This window comes from Hyperolius riggenbachi, chromosome 6, assembly GCF_040937935.1.
Source record: "Hyperolius riggenbachi isolate aHypRig1 chromosome 6, aHypRig1.pri, whole genome shotgun sequence".
Lineage (NCBI taxonomy): Eukaryota > Metazoa > Chordata > Amphibia > Anura > Hyperoliidae > Hyperolius > Hyperolius riggenbachi.
Window position 1 is genome coordinate 98481815 of NC_090651.1, and position 12771 is coordinate 98494585.

A 12771-nucleotide genomic window follows, 5' to 3' on the forward strand; every position below is an offset into this window, starting at 1 on the left:
GGAAAGGCGGACTGCTCCACAAACAAGCATACATCAATGCCAAAACTTCATTAAAAAAACAACAACACACAGATCACAGCGCTCTCATAAAAAAGATACATGTGGATGGCTGATTTGTGCCTATAGAGCAAAGAAAAATGGGCAAAACCAAGATAAGTAAGCAGGAGGAGAACAGGTAGGTACATTTTGCAACCATCAGGTGAATGTTACTGTACTTTGAACTTTGTTTTTTCTGTGCTCCTATATTACACTGGCCCCTGCACTCTGGATACATATACTGTACTGAAGGAAAATGCAGGCAAAACATACCATCTGTTCGGCTGTAATCATGTGTTTGGGAAGATATCTTTCCAGTGGCTGCAACAAAACACATGAAATACAATGCTATCAGGCATGAAAAAGAAAGCGGAAAAAACTAATAAAAATATAAATGCTACAAGAGGTCTATTGCAGGTAACAGAGCTGTATGCATTTTCATAATTATCTCCTTTAATGTAATAACTGTAAAATATTCTGCAGGATAGGATCAGCCATGAAAAAAAGGCACAGAGAAATGACTGCAAAGCTGGTGCAGGGTTTCTTTGCATCTGGGCACTAGTAAGGTGGAGGTGACCCGGTGGGAAACCTCATAGGTAACAGATTTCCCATCAGTGTCCTCTACAACTTGAAGCGTTCTAATTGGCTGAATAGTGTAGGTTGTAGTCATCATTACAGCCAATCCAAACACAGAACCATTCTGCGTTTGTTACCTTGACAAAGGGGACCCTTCGGGGACAAGAAACATTAGTTGGTCATACAAATGGATGTGTGTCACAATTATGGACTAAAAAAAGGATTTATCCTTTACTGGAGTGTGCGGAACCTCTGGATTGTTCTGTATGTGATATTGGGCCAGCACCTGAAAGAAGGTAGTAAGGGGGTGTGCAGGGTTTGTGTTTTTCTCCCTGTCTAAATTATCATGCAGTAAACAGCATACGATTTATAACTAGAAACAGGCCCTTAGGAGCCCACACTAAGGGCTTTTTTTTGCCCTTTTTTCAAGCGCAGGCGATTTTCAAAATCGCCCTAAAAACACTTAAGCAATGATTCCCTATGAGAGAGTTTACATCTGAGCAGTTTGTTTCCGATCTGCTCAGCAAAGCAGTGCCTGCACCTTTTTTGAGGCGATTCCGCCTTAAGGGAAGGTAAAGGAAAAACACAAAACACTCACAAAATCGCTTTGTGCAGCGATTGCATCCGCATTTTTAAGAAGAAATACATTGCATGTATTATTTTCCGGGTCAGGGAGTGAATTAAAACATGCTCTGGAAAAGCGCTTTTAACAAAACCGCAGCCCACCCAAGCGCTGGGAATCGCAAAACAAAATTGCATCAAAAACCGCACAACGCAAATGCAATCAGAACGCAATGTGAACAAGGCCTTAATGATCATTCCTTAAATTTGTATTTATCATTAACTTCCTATGCACATTTTTGACACAGATTTGCTTTGAGTTTATATACTACTAGGTCGAAGCTCATCCCTACTAATAACATCACACTTTCTTTTCTCTTTAAGCAAGCAAACGGGTTCAAGAAAGATTTTAAAAGTATAATTTCATAACTAACTTTTTCAAGGACTAGCAGGGCCGATGTGTGCCATTCATACAGGAAGGGTGTGACAGCAGCTACATATCTGTGTGACACTTTCATGTGTGACAGACAGGTGGCCGCAGCCATAGATCCTCCCTGCTCAGACATGGCGGCACCGGAGCTCTGCCCACACACGGCCACCTCACCTGCTGGCACGGCTTCGGCCGCCCGGGCACGACTTTGCCGAGTCTCCATCTCCCCGGCTGATCCTCACTGTTACACAAGTGCGCGCCAGCTACACGAGAGGGGAAGTCCACTGCTACTTCCTATTTCACAATCGTTCCGCCTGAGTCACGTTTCCCCCGGAATGTTAGTGGTGGTGCACTGCACCAGAAATGGGCATGGTTTGCAGCGGTGTGGAGATTGAGAAATGAAACTTACACACTCCTAGGAGTTCTGATTCACCACGAGCTTTCTGGGTAATCTGTAACTATGAAACTTATAGAGAGTATTACATTACAGAAGCAGTCAGGGCAAAGATTAGGGACGTTGATGAAAGATCACTACCTGTTGCTATTATAAACCTAAATCGTTGTTTCCCTTTTTCTGTGTAGTTCTAACATTTCATTGCTTCTCCTCCTTGTCCTGCAGTCCTCTTCTGTCACTGCTGGGATGCACAATTATCCATGTATTGTGCTGCAATAGGATTGCATTTCTTTCCATTACAATGATTCTGCTACAATAGCTTGTATGTACTGTATGCCACAATTGCAGTTCATTTGCAAATTCTGAGGGAGGAAAAATATTTGGTATTGCAAAATTTGCATAGCAGCGCAATTACTATGCAATTTCCATGTGCTACTACCACACGTGCAGAAGCCACAGAGGGGACACCAAAAGACTGGGTGACATGGGAACTGCAGCGATGGACACAGAGACTTCTAGGGGCTAGACAAAGCCCCAGGTAAGTAAAGCTTCAGTACTTTATTTCTACTCATGTATCCTTTAAAATGTACCTGAGATGTAAACAACATCTGGCGTCAAATAATTAAAGAGAACCCGAGGTGGTTGTTTCTAGAGATAATAGGACACAGAGGTATATTTTCTGCACAATGACATGCCTCTGTGTCCTTCTGGTGCACTGCCAGTCTCCTCCCTCCCACCCTTCAGTTTTTTTCTTCTGATTGGAGGAAGCTTACAGCAATGCAATGGAGGAGGTGGGGAAACAATGTAGGGAAAGGTGCAGAGATTGACAAATGCAAGGTAAATTCCAGGCTAGTGACAGCAGGTTGTCGCTAGCCTGGCGCTATTTTCAGGGGGGACAGCAGAGCCTGGGGGTTCCCTTTAAGCATTACCACATTGGGTAATGCAATAAACAGGAGATTTTACCGAACATGTTCTCAGGCATCAACTCATTAAAGCTATTACCGCACTGAAAAGTAAAATTACCAACTAGTGAGGTAAATTACCGACTTGTGCAGTAAATACCTCACACAGCACATGTTTAATGTAAATTCACAAAGATTAGAGCATTTGGTAAAGTCGTTAACTAACAATAATCATGCAATAACACAATAGACAAGTAAGATAGCCAAGAGCCTCCTGGTCCATGCTTCTCACCCATTTGATCCGATGCCTTGGCGGGCAGGTACGAGTGCAGGAGAAGGAGATATTGAAAAAGGCTTATCTGTATCCCTTTAGATGGGGGAATCTTTATACTGATGCACAAAACTAAGACCTCTAGTGGCTGCATTCACATCTAAAGGGATACAGGTGGTATTTTACTTTACAAAACTATCAAAGAATGGCTCATGCAGAGAGAAGAATCTTAGCACAGCTAGTTACTAACAGATTCTACTGGGATTGATTGACACAGTTTAATTTGCATGCAAAGCTAAAATTTAAGCATATTTAAGAAATGTTTATATTTTGGTAGCTATGCATTATGAATTACATTAAAGTGAATCTTTAGTAAAAATAAATAATAAAAAAACAGATAACTAAGGAGAAGGAAGGCTCTGGGTCCTGGGTCCTGCAGGCTCTTCCGGTTAAATCTCCCACCGCGGAAGTCTTCGAAAGCAATTGGGCTCCCGAAGACAGGCAGCTCTGGACTGCGCAGGGAGCTTGCGCTTCTGAAGACTTCCGAAGCCCAGCCAAAGCGGAAGTGAGCAGTCTCTGACCGATCGGTTGAAAACTGCTAACGGGGGAGCCTGCGGGGGAACGCAGGAACCAGGAGAGGAACGGCAAGGGTCTCTAGGACCCAAAGCCTTCCCTCTTCTTCGGTGGGTATCTGTAAAAATCATCAGGAAAATTTTCATGTTTGGTTATTTACTTCATGTGGCAAAAAAATATTTTTTTTATTAAGATTTTCACACATGCAGTAATAGTTTGGTAATTTACAGAAGAACTGCTTGACAATACACAAAGGTTTTTACCTTATGCGGTATTTCATTTGCTAGATAATTGCAGAACATGGAAAATAGATGAAAGGTGTAATACAGATAGCATTTTTTTTTTATTATACTGACAAGTAAAGCGCAAGTTTCAAGGTGCATAAAAATTAACTTAAAAATTGTATCAGCACAAAGGTGCGTACACACGTCTAATTTTTCCAAACGACCGGTTGTGTGGACTTCAATTCGGGCGTATGTACAAACGGTCATTCAGCTGATAACGCTGGTTTTGATGGATCCGCTTGGCGGATTGGTCAAATTCAGTCTTATCAGCTGAACGACCGTTTGTACACACGCCCGATTTGACATACAAACGACCGGTTGTTTGGAAAAATCAGATGTGTGTATGTACCTCAAAACCTTGAGTATCTTATTAACCATGTTTAATTACTACATAATAATATTGTGAAATAACGGAAATATGTTTTTATTAATAACTTTTTTCCTGAATAGTTCAAATCAGCGGCGTAGCTAGAGATTATAGGGTCCCACAGCAAAACTTTCATGGCGCCCTCAGATATAGGTACTCTTTAGCTAGGGCACCTGCCCTTATCCTGTGGGTATGAGTTAGTTGGCAATGTACAATGTACACTGCATATAGTTCATGGGCACTGATAGTCAGAGAGTGGAGTAACCCAAGAAAGGGAATAGTGAATAAATCAAGTACCACCTTGGCCCCCTCTGCTCCAAGGCCCCATAGCAGCTGCTATAGCTATTGCTACACCCTGGTTTAAATAGTTTTCACCTGTTCCTCGATCCAATCGCACTGCCTGAAATGAATGGACATGACCCCCATCAGGGGCCATGTCCATTCATAATAATGAAAGTAAAATGACTTGATGACTTGCAAAAAACCCAAACCGAACACTTCCTGGTAACCCATGATAGTATTTATAGTGCTCCCCCCCCCGCCATTACCAAATAAACACACACAAAATAGTTTGTTTTTTTAAAATACATAAATAGTTGCCTAAGGGCTGTTCACACGGGCGTTTACCCCCGGTGTTTGGGAATCGTCATTAAATGCTTGTACGGGGCTTTTACCGGCATTTGCGCGAACGCGGCTTTCCAATCCTGACTTTCCCTGGCGTTCGAGGCGACCTTGGACGCTACATGTAGCGTCCTGGAGCGGTTAACCGCCATGGCTAATGTCCCCCTATGGGGTAGAAAAACACCGACTGCAACTGAAAGCCATAGAAAGCCGCTGAAAACCCAAACGCAACGCCACTGAAAGCCGGGCAGATGCCGTCTGAACCAGCCCCTAGGAACTCAGCTTTTTTAACCTCCTGAGCGGTATGGACGAGCTCAGCTCGTCCATCACCGCCGGAGGCTGCCGCTCAGGCCCTGCTGGGCCGATTTTTATCAAATAAAGTGCAGCACACGCAGCCGGCACTTTGCCAGCCGCGTGTGCTGCCTGATCGCCGCCGCTCTGCGGCGATTCGCTGCGAGCAGCGGCGAAAGAGGGCCCCCCTAGCCGCCTGAGCCCTGCGCAGCCGGAACAAAAAGTTCCGGCCAGCGCTAAGGGCTGGATCGGAGGCGGCTGACGTCAGGACGTCCATGACGTCACTCCGCTCGTCGCCATGGCGACGATCTAAGCAAAACAAGGAAGGCCGCTCATTGCGGCCTTCCTTGTTTATTATGGGCGCCGGAGGCGATCGGAAGAACGCCTCCGGAGCGCCCTCTAGTGGGCTTTCATGCAGCCAACTTTCAGTTGGCTGCATGAAATAGTTTTTTTTTAATTAAAAAAAAACCCTCCCGCAGCCTCCCTGGCGATCTCAATAGAACGCCAGGGAGGTTAATATATATGTCATGAAGGTATATTACTCTTATGTTAGCAAATAAGGTCTTGTAAGTATTGACCAGATTAAAATGTTTACCTAAAAAATGCATAGAACATAGAGTAATTACTGAGGACAGGTATCACCCCCAAAAAGCCTAATTTGTGGTGAAAAAAACAACATATAGATCATTTATGTATGATTAATATTGATAAAGTTATTGGTGAATGAATGGGAGGAGCACTGATGGGAAAATTGCTTCCACTCTTGATGTGAAAGCACCCGTAGGCTGAAGTGGTTAAACTTAAAGGAAACCAGAGACAGGAACATGAAAAAGATTTTATACATACCTGGGGCTTCCTCCAGCCCCATCCGTCTGGATCGCTCCCACGCCGCTGTCCTCCGCTGTAGCTACGAGAACCAGGTCCCATCACTGGCGTCATCAGAGCCAGCCTATACAGGAGACGTGCGCCCTCTACATATCTCTCCAGGATGCTGGAGAGATACGCAAACAGCGCATTTCTCTCACGCTAGACTGGCTCCGACTGACGGAAGTGACGGTTCTTGTAGCTGTGGGCAGCGGAGGACGGCGGCTTGGGAGCGATCCAGGTGGATGGGGCTGGAGGAAGCCCCAGGTATGTATAAAATCTTTTTCTTTTTCAGCTCTGGTTCACTTTAAGTTCCAGAAAAAGTAAAATTTGTAATCAAAAATGTATAATAAAAAAGTGTGCATTGTTTCATCATTAATTACTGTTTTTTTTAATCACCTGTAAGGATCACCTTATCTGGCGCAATTTTTCACATCCAATTACATGTAGTCTAGAGACTTTTGAGCTGTGTCTGCTGGACTTTGGACAGAAAATTCCACACAAAATTAAATTTTACACACTTGTTCTGTATTTTTAACTACCTTTTTTTCACCATTACCGCCATGTTACCGCTCCAATATTACCGACCTTTTTACTCGCACTTGTGGATGTGGAAAAAGAAATGGTAATTACGGCTGTCAGTAACTTTTCGTTACTTTTTCGTATATATTTCCCTAGCAATGTCAGGCCTGCAGGTGGCAGTGTTCTGTATCTGGAAGCAGACTCTGCCTTGTACTTCAGAAAACACAAACGTTCCTTGCACTCTAGTGTCTGGGGGACTATTTTATTTGTTACACTAGAAGGTGTGGCTGGGCTGTACTGTCAAAGTTCTTTCACTTCAAGCTGGAAGAGCAAGTTTTGAAGGGCTGAGGACTTGTATACATAGACATCAGCCTGCTTAGCTGGGGTGAGTGTTTGGCTGGATTATGTATGTCCTTGTCTGTTTGTTTTGTCACCCCAGTGCAGTGTTATGACTGCTGCAGCAACAGCCTTATAAAGGCTTTATGCTCTACCTTCCCTATATCACCATTACTGCATCTGTCCTTAGTACATATAGGGAAGGTTACTAGAAGTAACTGATTGTTCAGTCCACTTCTTCCTGCAGACTTTCAGTGGTTTTACATTTATCTAACTTTAAGAAATTATACTGAATTGATGATAGTAGGATTTGTAGGGTCTGGTATGAGGGTTATTTTTTGTGTGTATTTTTTTAATGGAATTCTTGGTGCTGAACGGAAAGCTGTCAGTTAATTGTTTGCTACTGAATCTGATTTTCTCCCTGGTAAGTTGCAGTTCAGCCTCCACCAATTCCAGTAACTTTACATCCAAACTGAGCAATTACATTTAAAGCAAAACATTTTGAATCAGTATGATACCACTTATTGTCTAACAGTAACTTAAAAGAATAAGAGTAAGCAAGCTTTCTGCTGTGCAGCCTTTGTCAGACTCAATCCTGTTAGCTTACAAGTTGATGGAACAGACAGCTATAAACATGGGAACTTCAAATGGGGATGCATCATTTTTTTTTTTGCCGGCATAAACACGTCATTACGATGGATTAAATGAAACAGAACATCTAAATAGTGTGGGAGGTTGTTTGCTGATTAATAAATTAGACCCCTCGCCCCATTTAGATGTTCTGTTTCATTTAAACTATCTTAATGACATGTATTTATGCCTGCAAAAAAAATCTATGTAGCCCCTTTTGATGTTGCATGTATTGTATATTGCTGTCTGTTTGTGAGAAAACGCGGAAGCACCGCCGCATGCGCTTATGGCAAAGCGGCGGATTCCGCGTCCAGCGTGACCACTGATGTATGTGCTCACTCGTCTTTGTGTCTGCCTGAACGCGAAGGAACCGCCGCATGCGCTGGCGGCATGGCGGCGGATTCCGCGTGCAGCACAACAGGCATTTCACAGCAGGGTTCTGGTGTGGCTGGGAGCTGTAGTCCACATAGGTTTAGATGGACGTGCGCGCGCGCTGAGAGGAAGAGCTTTGTACCAGTCAGTGGGTGATCAGCTGACCAGGCTGGTCAGCTGACGCCAGAAACGGTTTCCATTGGTCCAGCACTTGGGGGAGGCGCTGGAGAGCGCTGAACTATATATACTGGTGGCTGGGCATTTGCTGGTTGTCTGCCGTTGCGACCACTACGTGGTAGCACTCAGACCTTGTCTGTATCTGTGTTATTAGACCAGTTTCCAAAGGTGTTGATGGCCAAGGATCTCACACCTTAGTCTAGGAATTCTGTTATCATCTGTATTGTTATCTAGACCAGTTTCCAAGGTGTTGATGGCCAAGGAACTCACACCTTAGTCTAGGAATTCTGTACCATCTGTATATTTCGTATTATCTAGGCTAGTTCCTGGAGTGTGAGAATCTTGGAGCTCACACTCAAGTTTAGGCATTGTTGATTATTTGTTATGACCTTCTGCTTTCCTGACCATTCTTCTGATCTCTGATTGTGTACCTTTGTCATTCTGATACTCTGTTGCTGAACTCGGGTAGTCTCTGGAATCCGCATCTGCCTCCTGTCTCTGTACCCTATCTGTCTGTCTGTTGCCGACCTGGCCTGTCCGACCTCGAGAACTATCTTCCCTGTCTGGAGATAGTTCACAGACCTGTCAGTGACACTTCACCATTGGTGTCAATCACCTTCTGTCCTTCTCTCTCTTAGCCTTGCTCCTCCCCTTGGGGAGCTTCAGGCCTGTAGAAGGAATCTGATCCATAGCAGTATCTCTTACTGTCTAGCACCCATCTCGGGTGCGTTCCTCAAAGTATTACTGTTGCACCAAAACACTCTCATCTCTCAGGTGTCCAGAGGTTAGAAGATATATCTGATTATCGGTGATACTGCAGATCATCAATAATCGGGTATATTCTGTATTCTCGGTGATACTGCAGATCACCGGTAATCAGATCCTCTCTGTGTTACACAGATCGTTACACTGTTCCATCAGCTTGTAAGCAAACAGGATTGAGGCTGACGAAGCTTGCTTACTCTTATTCTTTTAAGTCAGCCAGTAAATGGTATCATCCTGATTTAAAACGTCTTGCTTTTACTTATGGCTAACATGGTACGATACTCTACTGCTACTACAATTACATTTGAGATCACATCTCTATCTGTTGATTTGCCTAGCCTCTCTGCCGACCTTGATCAAAGATAATTGCAGTAAAGGTTCGTATACACGTCCGATAAAGATCGTTCGTTACGAACGATTCGTGACGTTTACACGATATTTAAATTAGACGGAAAAGATCGTTCGTAATGAACGATTGTGTACACACGTGAACGATATAAGTATAAAGTACTGAACGACGAACGATTAAAAAATGCGTGCGCAAACGGAAGTGACGTTATGACAGGCAATAAGAACATGCGTTATCGGACGATCTTTGTACACACTGCAACGATTGAACGATTATCTTTAGAAAAAATCCGCCGGGTTGGATCGGTCGGATTGAACGATAACAGTCGTTATCGTCCCAAAAAACGATCGTTGGAAAATTTGGAGCGCACGATTATCGGTCCAATTGTCGTTATCGTTCGTTTTTGAACGATCGTTATCGTACGTGTGTACTCAGCTTAAGTCTATGGGTAGGAATCGGGCATACCTGAGAAATGGGACTTCACAGCCACAAAGCAAAGGTTTGTTGCTAATCATGCTTCAAAGGAGAATATACAAATACCGTTGATAAAAATAAGATTTAGATATTCTAGGTTTAGGTATCCTTTAGGCTACGTTTTAGACAGGGCTGTGGAGTTGGAGCAATTTTGGGTACCTGGAGTCGGAGTCAGTGATTTCATAAACTGAGTCGAATGATTTTTGTACAAAATCCACACCCCATTAAGTGTTAGACTAGGCAGTCGGAGTCATTTTGGGTGCCTGAAGTCAGAGTCGGTGGTTTTATAAACTAGAAGCCGATGTTGAGGAGTCTGAGTCGGAGGCATTTTGAATACCTGGGGTCGGAGTCGGTGGTTTCATGAACTAAGGAGTCGGAGTTGGAGTCAGATGATTTTTGTTCTGACTCCACAGCCCTGGTTTTAGAGCCACCAAAATCTCCATCGCAGCCAAATGGGATATCAGACGATTAAGACTGGAATTCAATAATTTCAAAGATAAAATATATATATCTTAACATTTTACCAGCTACTGCCAAGACAATGCTGATACCTTCATGGAGAACGTATCCATGGCATGGGTGGCTATATTCCCCCTTAGGTTCCCATTTATGGTCTCAATTTCCTCTTTAGGCCACGTTCACATCATGGAACGCAATGCGTACGAACGCACGCCATCTGCGTTTCTATGCGTTGCTTGGCTGATCCCACTCACTGAAAGTGAATGGGTCAGCCGCACGTTTTGGTAAGGAATGCGTGCAGCATGCGTTCCTGGACTGCACTGGTCCGGAACGCATGCAGTCTATGCAATGTCTGATGATGTGCGTTTTGGCCTCCTGCACATGTTGCCGAAATCCGGACGGCAACGCGTGCAGTATGAATGGGGCCTTAAAACAGGCATATGACACCCGTTTCTCCTACCAGAGTAGGCTGATAAATAGCTGTTAAGGTGGCCACTAAAGATCCAACCTTTTTCATCCAATCTTACCATTTCTGTGTAATATAAGGGAACTGCATAAACGATCCATTTAATATATATTTACTCAATTTACCCTTATACTACATAGATCTGGTAAAATTGGATGAAAAAGATGGGATCATTAGTGGGCACCTTTACACTAATTCCTGATATTCAGTTCTAATTATGGTTTTAGTTTTCAGTTTTTCCTCATTACCTCTTTACCTCTAGATACTTACACTAGTTTGCTTGTACATGATACTGTGGCTACAGTTTTGATTGGTTCTTATGCACATCTTTTCTTAGCTCAATTTACTGATATTTGACAGGAAAACGTTGTTTATTGTTTGGTATGCAGGCAAATAGATATAAGAGCGAGTGCACACCAATGCCTTAAAACTTATTTGCAAATAGAACAGCGGTGCAACGTCCGGATGAAAAACAGCTTCTGGGGATGGGGAGGGAGTGGCCACCCGGTATATAGGAGTGGGGATTCACTGAGGGGGCAGATGGTCTCGAGAAAGCCCTCATAGAGGGGCGAAACGATCGTCGACCTGCCTCCGCACCAATTGTACTACCTCCTGTCTGATAAGTATTGCTGTTTTTTGCCTTTTACCTTTGGAACAAGTTTTATTGGAAGAATTGCATTAAAAGTTGAATTTTTACTGAAGTAAATCATGGCGAGTAGCTCCTGGATATCTCTTTTTCTCTCCACAATGTTGTTTATTGTTTGGACAGTGATACTTTAAGAGTATTTCACTGTTCTGATGTTTTCTATGTTATTGTCTCAGTAACATTATTGAAAGCAACAAAAAAGGCTATGCTCACAGTGGTGCGTTGCAGTGCGCATAGTAATGTAAAACATCATACTGGAATCTAAAACATTGCGGCGTTCTCAGTGCATCCGGTGTGCGGTGCAGACCGTGCAGTCTAACAGAGTGCGGCATTCCATGCAGTGCGTTACTGCATAATGCATGCGTTAACAGTGAAGCATACTTTGCATGGACTGTTTGCGATGCAACGGTTGTACAACGTGCAGTGCAAGTTTTTCGTTCCACTGTTTTCCTGCTTACTGAGAATGCAGTTCAACTCCCACTGTGAATGTAGCCTAAGTCATGAATGTATGACAAACTGTTATGCCTTATTTTGGCCACAGATTTATGGATTTGAAGATACTGTACTTGATTTTTAAAATGTTCACAGACAAATCTAAAAGAATAGTATACAAGATTTAAAGGACACCCGAGGTGAAAATAAAGTAATGGAAGAAAGTGTTTTATAGTTGGAAATTCTCATCAGTGAGGGTCACACTGTAGTCACTTCCTGTAAGCACTGAGTCAGCCAGTTAAATACCTACGTTAACTCTTTCAGGCAGAAAAAGAAAAAAAGGAACAGCATAGTTATTTGTGTGCTAGGCACTGTACATACCCATGTCTAGCTCATCATGTCACATGTCACCTTGGGTATCCTTTAGGAGAGCATATTATGTGATTAGAACTAAATGATACAGCTCTCCCATTCAATAATAACAAAAAGCATTTTATTATCTTCACGAATCAGTTATTCTTACTGTGTCAGCTTAGGTTTTGCATGGATACCATTATTTGATTGAACACAAAGTTCCAGTGAACAGTCCCGGTTGAAGCATGTGGCTAGTATACATCTGAGAGGGTGAGATGGACATTTCTTGGGGCAGTTCAGGCAGTGTGGCGCAGCATCTCAGATAGCGTCCCATGGACTTCTGTATCCGTGTCTAACCATATACATTTATTACTGGCAATCTGATGTCAGTCTGTCAGATTAACGCAGTAAATTTCATGGTATGGCTGTAAGGTCGAATTGTTCATGATGTACAGACTTTGCTCACCTTATCACCTGTATGCACAATGTTAATATTTAACAGTTCTATTTAGTCTTGAAATATTTCTATGTGCATATGGGTAGTACGGTATATAATGTTTTTATATAGGCCCTATTCTTTTACTTAGTCCTTTGTAGGCACTCAGTTGCAGAGCTTGTT

The 12771-nt window shown here is 43.1% G+C and overlaps 2 protein-coding genes across 9 annotated transcripts in view; one reads left to right on the forward strand and one right to left on the reverse strand.

Annotated features, from left to right (window-relative positions):
• LOC137521020 (torsin-1A-interacting protein 1-like) overlaps positions 1-1898 on the reverse strand; it is a 40989-nt gene extending 39091 nt beyond the window's left edge. For 3 of the 4 annotated variants that reach the window (XM_068239729.1, XM_068239730.1, XM_068239728.1), the window contains exons 1-2: positions 1778-1898; positions 310-357 (exon numbers count right to left, since the gene is read on the reverse strand). In XM_068239729.1, the coding sequence (XP_068095830.1) occupies positions 310-357; positions 1778-1826 (97 nt within the window). In that variant the 5' untranslated portion in view covers positions 1827-1898. The remainder of the gene's footprint in view (positions 1-309; positions 358-1777) is intronic. The other variant, XM_068239731.1, reaches the window with a different exon arrangement.
• A 47-nt stretch (positions 1899-1945) lies between these two features.
• The window catches only part of LOC137521019 (trichohyalin-like), a 31310-nt gene continuing 20484 nt past the window's right edge, over positions 1946-12771 (forward strand). For 3 of the 5 annotated variants that reach the window (XM_068239723.1, XM_068239727.1, XM_068239726.1), the window contains exon 1: positions 6984-7077. The gene's annotated coding sequence lies outside the window, so the exon portion shown is untranslated. Of the gene's footprint in view, positions 2051-2458; positions 2536-6983; positions 7078-12771 lie in introns of those variants that run through there. The other 2 variants (XM_068239724.1, XM_068239725.1) reach the window with 2 other exon arrangements.